Source organism: Hyperoodon ampullatus (genome assembly GCF_949752795.1).
Source record: "Hyperoodon ampullatus genome assembly, chromosome: 9".
NCBI classification, from domain to species: Eukaryota; Metazoa; Chordata; class Mammalia; order Artiodactyla; family Ziphiidae; genus Hyperoodon; species Hyperoodon ampullatus.
The window spans coordinates 108,505,650-108,517,887 of record NC_136922.1 but is presented as its reverse complement, the minus strand read 5'-3'; the positions used below and the strand labels follow the sequence as shown (position 1 = coordinate 108,517,887).

Sequence of the window (12,238 nt, the reverse complement as noted above, 5' to 3'; positions counted from 1 at the left end):
TTTCAGAAACACCAAGTGTGCGCATGGAAGTGCTCTGGGAGCATCTGGGGGAACGGTGGTAGTGTCGGATGCTTGGACATTTCCTCGGGAGAGGGGGAGTATGTTTGTCTGAATGCGCAAGGTCCTTCTGACCTGGAGGGTGGACTGAGGTATCGTGGGAGTGAGGACAGGGCCAGGCGGGCAGCTGGCGGGGGGTGGGCAGCTGGCGGGGGGCGGGCAGCTGGCGGGAGCTGGTCCCTGGGTGGGGGGTTGGTGGGGGGAGGAGACCGGGGAGCGTACTTAAGTGCTGATGAGAAAGGTCCACTGGAAGTCCTGGAGAGAGGGGACGGTCATGAGAACCAGGTCCTTGAGGAAAGTCTGTGTCAGTGGTGCTGTCCGCTTTACACAGATGAGTGTTAAGTGTTTGCACAAGTGACAGAGACAGGATTTGAACACTGTACTGTCAGAGTCTATTTTATTTCCATTTTCTGTGGTGTTTCCCCTTGTTTTGAATTTCTTGCTGAGAAGTTTGGCCCTTTTCTGTGGGCAGTGGACGACTTTGATGCTTTTACGCTGAGGGGCAGCATGACAGTCCTGCCGTGTGCAGGTGTGGGCAGTGGCCGTGAGGCGGCTGGAGGAGGCCTGTGGCCACCTGGGCAGCACCCAGGAGAGGGCGGGAGGGGTGACCGGGAGGGGTGCCTCTGTGTCCAAGGTGGGAAACGGGAGACTCACTTTAGCTTTCTGTGCCAAACCTGTTGTAGATGTTTAAATTCACTTTTCATATTAATGGGCCCAAAGTTGTGGTGTTTTAGGAAATTTTAAAATTATTAGACTGATAATCATAACTGTCATTTGAGGGTCCACTGATGGTCCTGATGGATTATAATTAATCCCAGCAGCCTTGTGCTTATCTGCCTTATGTGTCAGTGCTTTTTAAAATACAGGTTTATTTTGTCTACAGAAGAGTCACAGATTCTGATATAATCATTTGAGATGAATTTCCTTGAATGTAAAAATTAGTTCCTTTTTGATTATACTCTCCTTCTGCACATGTGCTTTACCCACAGTTTTGGAAAATATGCCCCATGGAGCACATTCTGGTCCGTCTGGAGTTGGACTCTCTGCCCGTCACTCGGCGCCTGGTGGGCCTTATCTTCAACTCCTTCCTGCCCGTGAACCAGCCCGAGGAGGTGTGGTGCGAGCGCTGCGTGACGCTGCTGCAGATGAACCATGCGGCTGCGCGGAGGTTCTACCAGCACGCGCACGAGCACACGGCCTGCACCAACATAGGTACCCCGCCCTGCCCCGCGAGCCTGGTGTGTTTGCTTCTTGCTCAGTGTGGTTCTTAATGAGTTCCCATAAAGTAACACTTTAATTATTTGGGATTATAATTTCACTGTTAGAAAATTTTGTTGGAGAAACACGTAAATTAATTATTGGTTGTCTTACACATTTTAGCAAAGCTGATTCATGTGATTCGCCACTGCTTGAACGCCTGCATCCGGAGGGCTCTGAGTGCATGCGGGGAGGGCGACGAGCAGGGGAAGGAGAACGTGAGTGTGAGTCGAGCCACCGCCGCCCAGCGCCTCCTTGGGGCCATGGGGCTGGGGCCGGGGCCACGGGGATAGGGTCAGGGCTGGGGCCGGGGCCATGGGGACAGGGTCGGGGCCACGGGGATGGGGACAAGGCTGGGGTTGGGGCCACGGGGTCGGGGCCACGGTGATGGGGACCGAGACGGGTGCTTCTCCCGCGGGAAAAGGGCAGGGCGGCAAGGCAGAGGTGTTATTTCCACAAGCTGTTACCTTAGCAATATTTTTATTTTCCATTTATTCCTTTAGTATTGATACTTCACCTAATTATTTTGGAGGATCATAAGTAATTTTCTAGAAAGAATTTCTGTGTATCCTTTGTAGTTCACTGTGGAGTTTGAGTAGGATTTAATACAAAGGAAAAATTATTATTGGTGACACTCTTTTCCCAGTTTTCTTCACCTTAAGCTTCTGTATATTTTAATTCGACCTGGGGTTGGCACACATGGATTGGGTCTGGACGTTACCGTATTTTACAACTAGATGGGTGGTGGCGCTCTTAAGGATTTATTCACCGCCACTGCCCTAAGATTCTACTAGAAACGTCCTGGGGTTGAATTTTTGGTAATGAGCTTTATTTAGAATTGTCTTTGAAAAAGTAATTTATCAAGGAAGCTATGTAGCAGGTATTTCTTCAGAATCCAAAGTGACCAATTATATCATTAAAAAAGGAACATTTAAGACTTAGACACGTATTACTTATAAGCAGTACCTTAAGCTTATAAACAAACTCTCATGCTTTTTACTCTAAAGTAAAAATTTTGGGTAGTTTTGTGGTGCTATGTAGATTAGGAAACTGGCCTTTAAAGGAAAGTCACAAGATGTTGAATATACTTCAATTAAAACCCCCCAAAAAATGGACGTCACAGAAGATAGTTTTGCCCTTTTGATGAAACGTGATGCACGCTGGCTGCAGGGTGAGGCTCCTGTGCTGTCTGGCCGCCCGTCTCCGTGTCCTTGCCCTGGACTCAGGCTCTCGGCCCTTGAGAGCCAGGAGCCGACAGTGTCGCCCCGCGCTGAGGCTGGGGCTGCGCCGGTGGGCTGTTTGTGGGGCTCAGTCGGCCTGCCCGGGGGCTGGGGGGAGCACTCCCCGGACCCCCCCCCGCCCCCCGCTTCAGCATCCCCTGTCCTGTCTGTCCACTGGGGCAGAAGGGGGAGGAGAGAGAAGAGCCTGCTGTCATCTTAACGGCCGAATCTGCCTAGCAGATCCATCAGTTCACAGGCCTGTTCAGCCTGGGCTCAGGAAACCCTCAGCCGGGAGCGTCTGGAGCTGGTTCTGCTTTCTTGGTGGGATTTGAGTTCCTCTTTTCAGGGTTTTCCCCTCAGCATATGGGTTGGGTGGGCAGGATTTTTTAGGAAAGTGATCCTGTAACTTTAGAAACCCTCACTGGGATGCCAGCTCCAGGCTCGCGGGGCCCTGCGCCTCTGGGCCACCCCTGCGCACTTGTTCTGATGGATGGTGGAAGTGGTTTCACCAAAAAGCGAAAACTGTTATAGTTCTTAAAACTGAAGGAACCCTCCACCCCCTTATTGAACCTAGACATTATTGAGAAAGCTTGCATTTTATCACATTTTAGGTCAGTTTCTGTACCGTTAGAAAACACAAGGGTTTAGAAATATATAGCTCTATTGTAACCGGTAGTAGAAAAAAATACAATTTGCTGTCTGGATTTTGTCATTCTAAGAATATTTAATGGCTAAAAGCATAATTTTTTGAATTGGCTCTTTTACCTTTTCACATTGCTATCTACTAAAAATCTCTGCTTTCTATTTAATGAAATCTTACTTAGGAACTTAGCATATTTTTATAAAGGAGAAGTGGTGGCTTTCTCAGGGGACTTTAATGATAAGAGTGCTATGCTAATCACTAGAATGTAAAAAGTAAAATTAAATACAGATTGAAGTTTTGTCAATTTGTTATCTATATCATTCTCGTAGTAGTGTCTAAGCCTTTAGTAGTTTCATTGCTTTTTAAATTTAGCCATAAGTCATTCCAGGTATTTAGTGCCTATTGAAAAATCTAACTTTATATAGCAACTACTTGTGTTTTTTCTGTGTGCCCTCATTAATTTAGTTAGTTTGTTCCCCATATCTTCTCCCATTACATCTGAGTAGCACAAAAATACCAATACCTGAAATGAATCCTGCTTTGCATCTCAAGGTAGCCCCTTCCAGGAAATGGCCTGTGTGGCAAGTTGTCAGTTTGTCACAGTCACCGGACAGGGCTGGCATCTGAAGTGGAGCATGCACAGGCGAGCGTGTGGTGCTGGGGAGGCACTGGGGAGGCGGCCCCACCCCTCTGCGCAGACAAGGAAGGATTCACTAGAAAACACGCAGACACCTGGTGCTGTCACTCCCTGCCAGCCCACAAACCAGAGCAGCCCACGGTCGAGGGGGAGTTGATCCCATCAGACATCACACCACAGTCTTAGGGCTTCTATCTGCCTCTCCTTCCATCTCTGCCTTAGGTCTGGAATTCTGAGATGTGCTTTTAGACACAGTGCTGTTCTCTTGAGAGTTATTATGATTTGATTCTTTCACAGTACAATTTTTTGTATCATAGGCCCTGGACCAAACGCTGTCAATAAATGATGCTGCGTCCATGGCGGGTTTGTTAGAGATCGTTGTGATTCTTTGGAGAAGCATTCACAGGAGTATGGAGAATAACAAAGAGGCCAAAGTGTACACCGTTAGCAAGTTCGCCTCCATGCTGCCAGAGTACATGAAAGCGTTTAAGGTAAGACGGGCCAGCCTGCTAAAGCCGGCGCGCTAGGTCACGTGTGTGCAGGACCAGCCTCTGGACCTGCTCCTCCTCTGCAGAGTCGGGGGCTGAGCCACCTCCTCCCCTGCAGGACGCTCGGCCTCTCTCCCTTCACGGGGTGAGGCCACATGTCCTCCAGCCTCCGTCCCAGCACCCAGAGACTTGTCTGGGGGAGCACTGGTTTTCTATCGCTAATGGCCTGACACTATTTTAGAGTCTGGTTTGATTTGCTGGGAATTGAGAAAGAGGAGTTTGTGAACATCAAGATGTAGTAGCACCTTGGTTTTGGGGGCAATTTTAGGCATTTGACGGCATCCGGCAAGCACATGTTTCTGAAGTATCTGAGTTGTGTCTGTGTTATTGAGACAGGCAGAACTGTGTGCATAACTTCTGTTTGGAGGAGGGAAACCTCCTCATTCCTTGACTTTCTATTTCTGAGCAAAGGCCATATTTCAAAACCAATGGAAATAAAACTGCTATGTAGAAATGCAAATTTATTCCTAATTATGAGGAAAGCGTGGCTTAAATATAGAAAGGTCATAGGTCTTATGAATCACCCTTCTCTTGGTAAATTTTACTTTTGGTTCTTCTACAACTGCTTATGTGACCTTGGACCTCTTAGCTTTTCTGAGCCATATTTCTGTGACTGTTATGTCTCCGAGCTCCATCCTGCCTCTGAAATGCAAACGTGACCTGTCTGTGAAGGTAAATAATCAAGCCTGCCCAAGTCACTAGGACATTTAAAAGCTCAGATAATCACATGGGGTTGAGAATTAGAAGATAAACACAGAGGCCATAGGATACCAGACGAGATGACAGGCGAACAGTGTGGCCTGGGTGTGTCCAGGAAAAGGGAGGTGGTGAATTAAGTCTTTAATCCCGAATTATTCTGGCCAGAGAACTTCTCTGCCCTCAGTACCTCCCAGAACCTTGTGGTCGGCCCATAAGTGGGTAAGGCATCTGTAAGCCACACATGGAGTGGAATCAGGAGTAGCTGCCAGCCGACTGTTGTAACATCAAGAAAATACTTTCTTTATTGGGAGTTGGGGGTGAGGGTGGGTTCACTCTGCCTGAATGCAGATTAATTACAGGCCAGATTGTGACATTGCACCTGTTTCTGTTTCATGTATATGTTCAGGAAAATTGTTGTTTCTTTTCCTTTTAGGGCCCATCTTCCTTCATCCTCTCATCCAACCAAGGGTATTTCTTATTAAGTGATCTTGATGGAGTCTGGTCTGTCTGCTCTGTTACTGTGATAATACTAGTGGTGGTGATGTAGCTGCAGTGGGGCCCGAGGTGGCTTCCTCACTTGGTTCCTGCCAAAGCCCCGCCCTCAGAGACCAGCCCTTCTCCGTGTGTTGTCCCAGCTGGTTGGGGTGTGGGATCTCATGGGACTTGGGTTTGGCCAGGTAGCTCCATTGCACTGCACTATCTTCCTAAGGTGTTCTGATTATTTTACTTAGGAACTTTTCTGACTAGTTTCATTCCCTTGAGTTTTATCCTCAGGACACACTGAGTGTATAGAGTTGGGTTTTTTTTTCTCCTTTCATCGGTATTGTTTTTCAAATACCAGTCAGTGCCTTGACAGCAAGGACTTTTGTCTATTCTGGTTACTGCTGTATTCTGAGGATCTCCTGGTACACAGTAGGTGCTTAATAAATATTTGCTCAAATAATTCACCACAGAAAGTAGTAAAGTGTACTATAAAACTCTGAGAAGACTTATCAAACCTAATGCTTCCCAAGGGGTTAAGTCCTCCTGTTGTGTGTTGAGACCATCACTCTAATTCCTACCGAGCAGCTTTGAAAATGGGTTCCTGGGAGTCATGGGGCCCTCGGGATCCCATTGTTTACGTTCCCTGTTGCTGTGTGTCTTTTCATGCTTTCAGGATGATCGCTGCAAGACCCCTCTGTCTGTGCTGGCCTCCCTGATGCCGGCCTCGGCTGTGCCCACCTTCAGGTGCCCACCCTCTCTGTGCGCTCCTGGTCTCACTTGGCGACGCCTGCGTGACCTTCAAGCCCCCAGTGCTGTGCTCCCTGCCCCTGGCCTCCTCCCCTGTGGCAGGGAGAGCAGGGGATGTGGCTTCCAGGGCTCCGGGACTGCTGAGGGACACAGGAAGCCACCACGGGAAACTGAGAGTCTGGCGTTGTTCAAGTGCCAGATGGTGAGACGTGAGCCATCCCACCGTCCACCACGGAGCCTTGGCCACACGTGACTCTGAGTGCTTAGAATGTGGAGTCTGGGTTGGGGCAAGCTGTGTGTGCATCCTGGTGTGATGCAGACTCGGGGACCTGGTGTGAAACAGGGATGTAACATGTTTCATCAGTAGTTTTCTACAGTGATCACGTCTTAAAGGATGTCGCGGGTAGGCTGGGTTAAGTAAGATACATTATTGAAATTAATCTTGCCTTTTTAGACGTGGCTACTAGAACCTTTATAATGACACACGTGGCCTGCTTTTGTGGCTCACATTGTGTTTTTTATTGGGCAGTGTTGCGCTAGGGTGTTGGTTAGTAACTCAGTAAAAATTACTTATTTTTATTCATATTTATAAAAAAAAAGAAAGTTTTGATGCTAAACAAAGAGTATTGTCCCCAGATTATGGATCTTTACGCTAGAGTGTGACAGAGGCAACACAGAAACAAAAGGCCGGGGTCTGTAAGTGCCTGGTGTGTCCTCGGTGCCTCACGTCTAGGGGCCCCTGAAGCTGCTTTCAGAGTCAGCATTTTGTGCTGGACCTTGTCCTGCATAGTAATTGTGGGAAAACAGTGTATTTTTCCTGCGGTGGAGAACGTCTGAGAGTTCCCACGATAGGAAGGGCTTATGCGCCCTCAGTTTTTAGCTTCTTCATTTTCCCCGCCTTTTAGAAAAGTGAGAAATTGCTATTGAGATATTAGATATGATTTTATATATGTGGCATTTTCAGCTGTGGTGTGATTTCCACACTAAGAAACCAAGAGGAAGGAACAGCCGACAAGAGCTACTGTATTCTGTTAGACTGTCTCTGCTCCTGGGGGCAAGTGGGACATGTCCTGGAGCTCGTTTGTGACTCGCTGCCGGAAGAGCAGCCTCAGAGCAAGGTACACCTGTGTCATTTTTAAAGTTTGCTGAAGGAGGGTAGCTGTATGCTAGAACTCATGTGCTTTCCTGCTGTGTGCCTCTCTCTCTCTGCGCTTTCAGGGTAACTCTGCGTCTAAGCGGAAAGTGCGGGTCCAGGACCCGCGCCCAGTCAAACCCGGGCTGGCGCTTGTCTACGTTGAGTACTTGCTGACCCACCCAAAGAATCGCGAGTGCCTGCTTTCCGCGCCCCAGAAGAAACTGAACCGTCTTTTGAAAGCCCTTGAAACATCCAAGGTAACTTTGTAGAACAGATGCAGATGCTGTGGAAGTTGAGTGATAGGGGAAGGTCTAAGTTTTCCACATTTAAAGTGTAAAATTTTCACCTGGGGGCGGGATGGGACTGGGTGAATACTTCTAGACCCTGGTCTTTCTAGCAAGTCGTGTTCAGAGCCCAGTGTCCTATTGAGTCCAACTCTGAGGGTGAGCTGGTCTGTCGGAACAGGCCCGACAGCAGGAAGACTGCCCGCCACCCCAGGTCGCCTTGCTCTGGCCTTGCTCATCGACGAGGGAATTCCAGCCCCCTGAGTCCTGGGCAGGCTTTTCTAGGGCCCTTTGGAGAGCGAGTCCTGTGAATTTCCCATCTGCTCTCCCTGTCCTGTCTCTTCGGCCGTCTCCTCCAGGCCAGCCCTCGGAAGCAGCCTGTTGCTGCCACTGCTGCCAGAGGCTCCCACCTATCAGCACCAGACGTCGGCGGGATAGAGGAGGGGAGCGGGGGCTGCAGGGGGCAAGGGCTGGACGAGCTGGATCCTGAGGGCTCCTTGAGCAGCACCTGTGAAAAGGTGTCTTCTTGTCCCTTTACGGGAGGCTTGGAGGAGGGAGGACACTCGCCCTGCTGCTCTGGCAGCCCTCTCCCGGTGCAGCTGTGTCCTCACCTCTTGCGCTGCCTGCTGAGCCGGAACCTAGCCTGCAGATGTCCTGTTTCACAGGTGGACCTGGAATCGATTTTGCAGTCGCCAGGTGGGAGCCCTCACCACCTGAGTGAAGGCACTGCCCTGCGAGCCTTCAGCCTCCACTGTCGGTTGAGTATCCATCTTCAGCACAAGGTGTGTCCACCAGCTTGGGTCAGAACACGGGGCGTATCGGCCCAGCGGCTCTGTGACTAACCTGTCTTCTGTTGTTGTTGGACAGTCCTGCTCAGAAGGCAAAGTTTACCTGTCCACTTTGGAAGACACTGGGTTTTGGTTAGAAAGCAAAGTGTTATCTTTTATCCAAGATCAAGAAGAAGAATACCTGAAGCTTCACAGGGTCGTTTATCAACAGATTATCCAGGTTAGAAGTCTTTAGACACAGAAACCCTTCTCCAAATTGTGATGTGCTTCCAGGTTTTATTTTCTAATTTAAAGCTGTAACTTTAGTCAGTAGTGCTGCTCTTCTTAAACACTTACAGTGGCATCTGAATATCTAGAGTTTATCTTTTTTCTTTTTGTATGTTTATTTATTTATTTATTTATTTCTTAGTAGTCATCCATTTGATACATATCAGTGTATACATGTCAATTCCAGTCTCCCAATTCATCCCACCGCCCCACCCCACCCCCCGCCGCTTTCCCCCCTTGGTGTCCATACGTTTGTTCTCTGCATCTGTGTCTGGATTTCTGCCCTGCAAACTGGTTCATCTGTACCATTTTTCTAGGTTCCACATGTACGCATTAATATACGGTATTTGTTTTTCTCTTTCTGACTTGCTTCACTCTGTATGACAGTCTCTAGATCCATCCACACCTCTACAAATGACTATTTCATTCCTTTTATGGCTGAGTAATATTCCATTGTATATATGTACCACATCTTCTTTATCCATTCATCTGTCGATGGGCATTTAAGTTGCTTCCATGACCTGGCTATTGTAAATAGTGCTGCAATAAACGTTGGGGTGCATGTGTCTTTTTGAATTATGGTTTTCTCTGGGTATATTCCCAGTAGTGGGATTGCTGGGTCCTATGGTAGTTCTATTTTTAGGTTTTTAAGGAGCCTCCATACTGTTCTCCAGAGTGGCTGTATCAACTTTGCTGGGTTGTATGGTAGTTCTATGTTTAGTTTTTTAAGGAACCTCCATACTGTTCTCCAGAGTGGCTCTATCAATTTACATTCCCACCAACAGTGCAAGAGGGTTCCCTTTTCTCCACACCCTCTCCAGCATTTGTGTTTGTAGATTTTCTGATGATGCCCATTCTAACTGGTATGAGGTGATATCTCATTGCAGTTTTGATTTGCATTTCTCTAATCATTAATGATGTTGAGCAGCTTTTCATGTGCTTCTTGGCCATCTGTATGTCTTCTTTGGAGAAATGTCTGTTTAGGTCTTCTACCCATTTTTGGATTGGGTTGTTTGTTCTTTTAATATTGAGCTGCGTGAGCTGTTTATATATTTTGGAGATTAATCCTTTGTGCGATGATTCATTTGCAAATATTTTCTCCCATTCTGAGGGTTGTCTTTCCGTCTTGTTTATGGTTTCCTTTGCTGTGCAAAAGCTTTTAAGTTTCATTAGGTCCCATTTGTTTATTTTTGTTTTTATTTCCATTACTCTAGGAGGTCGATCAAAAAATACCTTGCTGTGATTTATGTCAAAGAGTGTTCTTCCTATGTTTTCCTACAAGAGTTTTATAGTGCCCGGTCTTACATTTAGGTCTCGAATCCATTTTGAGTTTATTTTTGTGTATGGTGTTAGGGAGTGTTCTAATTTCATTCTTTTACATGTAGCTGTCCAGTTTTCCCAGAACCACTTATTGAAGAGACTGTCTTTTCTCCATTGTATACCTTTGCCTCCTTTGTCATGGATTAGTCAACCATGGGTGCGTGGGTTTATCTCTGGGCTTTCTGTCCTGTTCCATTGATCTATGTTTCTGTTTTTGTGCCAGTACTATATTGTCTTGATTACTGTAGCTTCGTAGTACAGTCTGAAGTCAGGGAGTCTGATTCCTCCCACTCTGTTTTTTTCCCTCAAGATTACTTTGGCTATTCGGGGTCTTTTGTGTCTCCATACAAATTTTAAGATTTTTTGTTCTAGTTCTGTAAAAAATGCCATTGGTAATTTGATAGGGATTGCACTGAATCTGTAGATTGCTTTGGGTAGTATAGCCATTTTCACAATATTGATTCTTCCAATCCAAGAACATGGTATGTATCTCCATCTGTTGGTATCATCTTTAATTTCTTTCATCAGTGTCTTATAGTTTTCTGAATACAGGTCTTCTGTCTCCCTTGGTAGGTTTATTCCTAGGTATTTTATTCTTTTTTTGCAGTGGTAAATGGGAGTGTTTCCTTAATTTCTCCTTCAGATTTTTCATCATTAGTGTATAGGAATGCAAGAGATTTCTGTGCATTAATTTTGTATCCTGCAACTTTACCAAATTCATTGATTAGCTCTAGTAGTTTTCTGGTAGCATCTTTGGGATTCTCTATGTATAGTATCATGTCATCAGCAAACAGTGACAGTTTTACTTCTTTTCCAATTTGTATTCCTTTTATTTCTTTTTCTTCTCTGATTGCCGTGGCTAGGACTTCCAAAACTATGTTGAATAATAGTGGTGAGAGTGGACATCCTCGTCTTGTTCCTGATCTTAGAGGAAATGCTTTCAGTTTTTCACCATTGAGAATGATGTTTGCTGTGTATGTTTGTTGTATATGTTTGTTTGTTATATATATATGTTTGATGTTTGTTGTATATGGCCTTTATTATGTTGAGGTAGGTTCCCTCTATGCCCACTTTCTGGAGAGTTTTTATCATAAATCGGTGTTGAATTTTGTCAAAAGCTTTTTCTGTATTTATTGAGATGTCATATGGTTTTTATTCTTCAGTTTGTTAATATGCTGTATCACATTGATTGATTTGCGTATATTGAAGAATCCTTGCATCCCTGGGATAAATCCCACTTGATCATGGTGTATGATCCTTTTAATGTGTTGTTGGATTCTGTTTGCTAGTGTTTTGTTGAGGATTTTTACATCTATATTCATCAGTGATGTTGGTCTGTAATTTTCTTTTTTTGTAGTATCTTTGTCTGGTTTTGATATCAGGGTGATGGTGGCCTCATAGAATGAGTTTGGGAGTGTTCCTTCCTCTGCAATCTTTTTGGAAGAGTTTGAGAAGGATGGGTGTTGGCTCTTCTCTAAATGTTTGATAGAATTTGCCTGTGAAGCCATCTGGTCCTGGACTTTTTGTTTGTTGGAAGATTTTTAATCACAGTTTCCATTTCATTACTTGTGATTGGTCTGTTTATATTTTCTGTTTCTTCCTGGTTCAGTCTTGGAAGGTTATACCTTTCTAAGAATTTGTCCATTTCTTCCAGGTTGTCCATTTTATTGGTATAGAGTCGCTTGTAGTAGTCGCTTAGGTTGCTTTGTATTTCTTTGCAGTGTCTGTTGTAACTTCTCCTTTGTCATTTCTAATTTTATTGATTTGAGTCCTCTCCCTCTTTTTCTTGATGAGTCTGGCTAATGGTTTATCAATTTTGTTTATCTTCTCAAAGAACTAGGTTTTAGTTTTATTGATCTTTGCTTTGTTTTCTTTGTTTCTGTTTCATTTATTTCTGGTCTGATCTTTATGATTTCTTTCCTTCTGCTAATTTTGGGTTTTGTTTGTTCTTCTTTCTCTAGTTCCTTTAGGTGTAAGTTTAGATTGTTTATTTGAGATTTTTCTTGTTTCTTGAGGTAGGCTTGTATAGCTATAAACCTCCCTCTTAGAACTGCTTTTGCCTCATCTCATAGGTTTTGGATCGTCGTGTTTTCATTGTCATTTGTCTCTAGGTATCTTGTGATTTCCACTTTGATTTCTATAGTGGTCTCTTG

At 45.5% G+C, this 12,238-nt stretch overlaps 1 protein-coding gene across 1 annotated transcript in view; it reads left to right on the top strand.

The window, feature by feature from the left end:
- NCAPG2 (non-SMC condensin II complex subunit G2) overlaps positions 1–12,238 on the top strand; it is a gene marked incomplete at its 5' end in the record, with an annotated part of 58,170 nt that overhangs the window by 26,007 nt on the left and 19,925 nt on the right. Inside the window, 8 exons of the mRNA XM_079710850.1 lie at positions 1,047–1,269; positions 1,438–1,538; positions 4,132–4,305; positions 6,218–6,288; positions 7,256–7,409; positions 7,510–7,683; positions 8,376–8,492; positions 8,578–8,718. Of these exons, the coding sequence (XP_079566976.1) occupies positions 1,047–1,269; positions 1,438–1,538; positions 4,132–4,305; positions 6,218–6,288; positions 7,256–7,409; positions 7,510–7,683; positions 8,376–8,492; positions 8,578–8,718 (1,155 nt within the window). The remainder of the gene's footprint in view (positions 1–1,046; positions 1,270–1,437; positions 1,539–4,131; positions 4,306–6,217; positions 6,289–7,255; positions 7,410–7,509; positions 7,684–8,375; positions 8,493–8,577; positions 8,719–12,238) is intronic.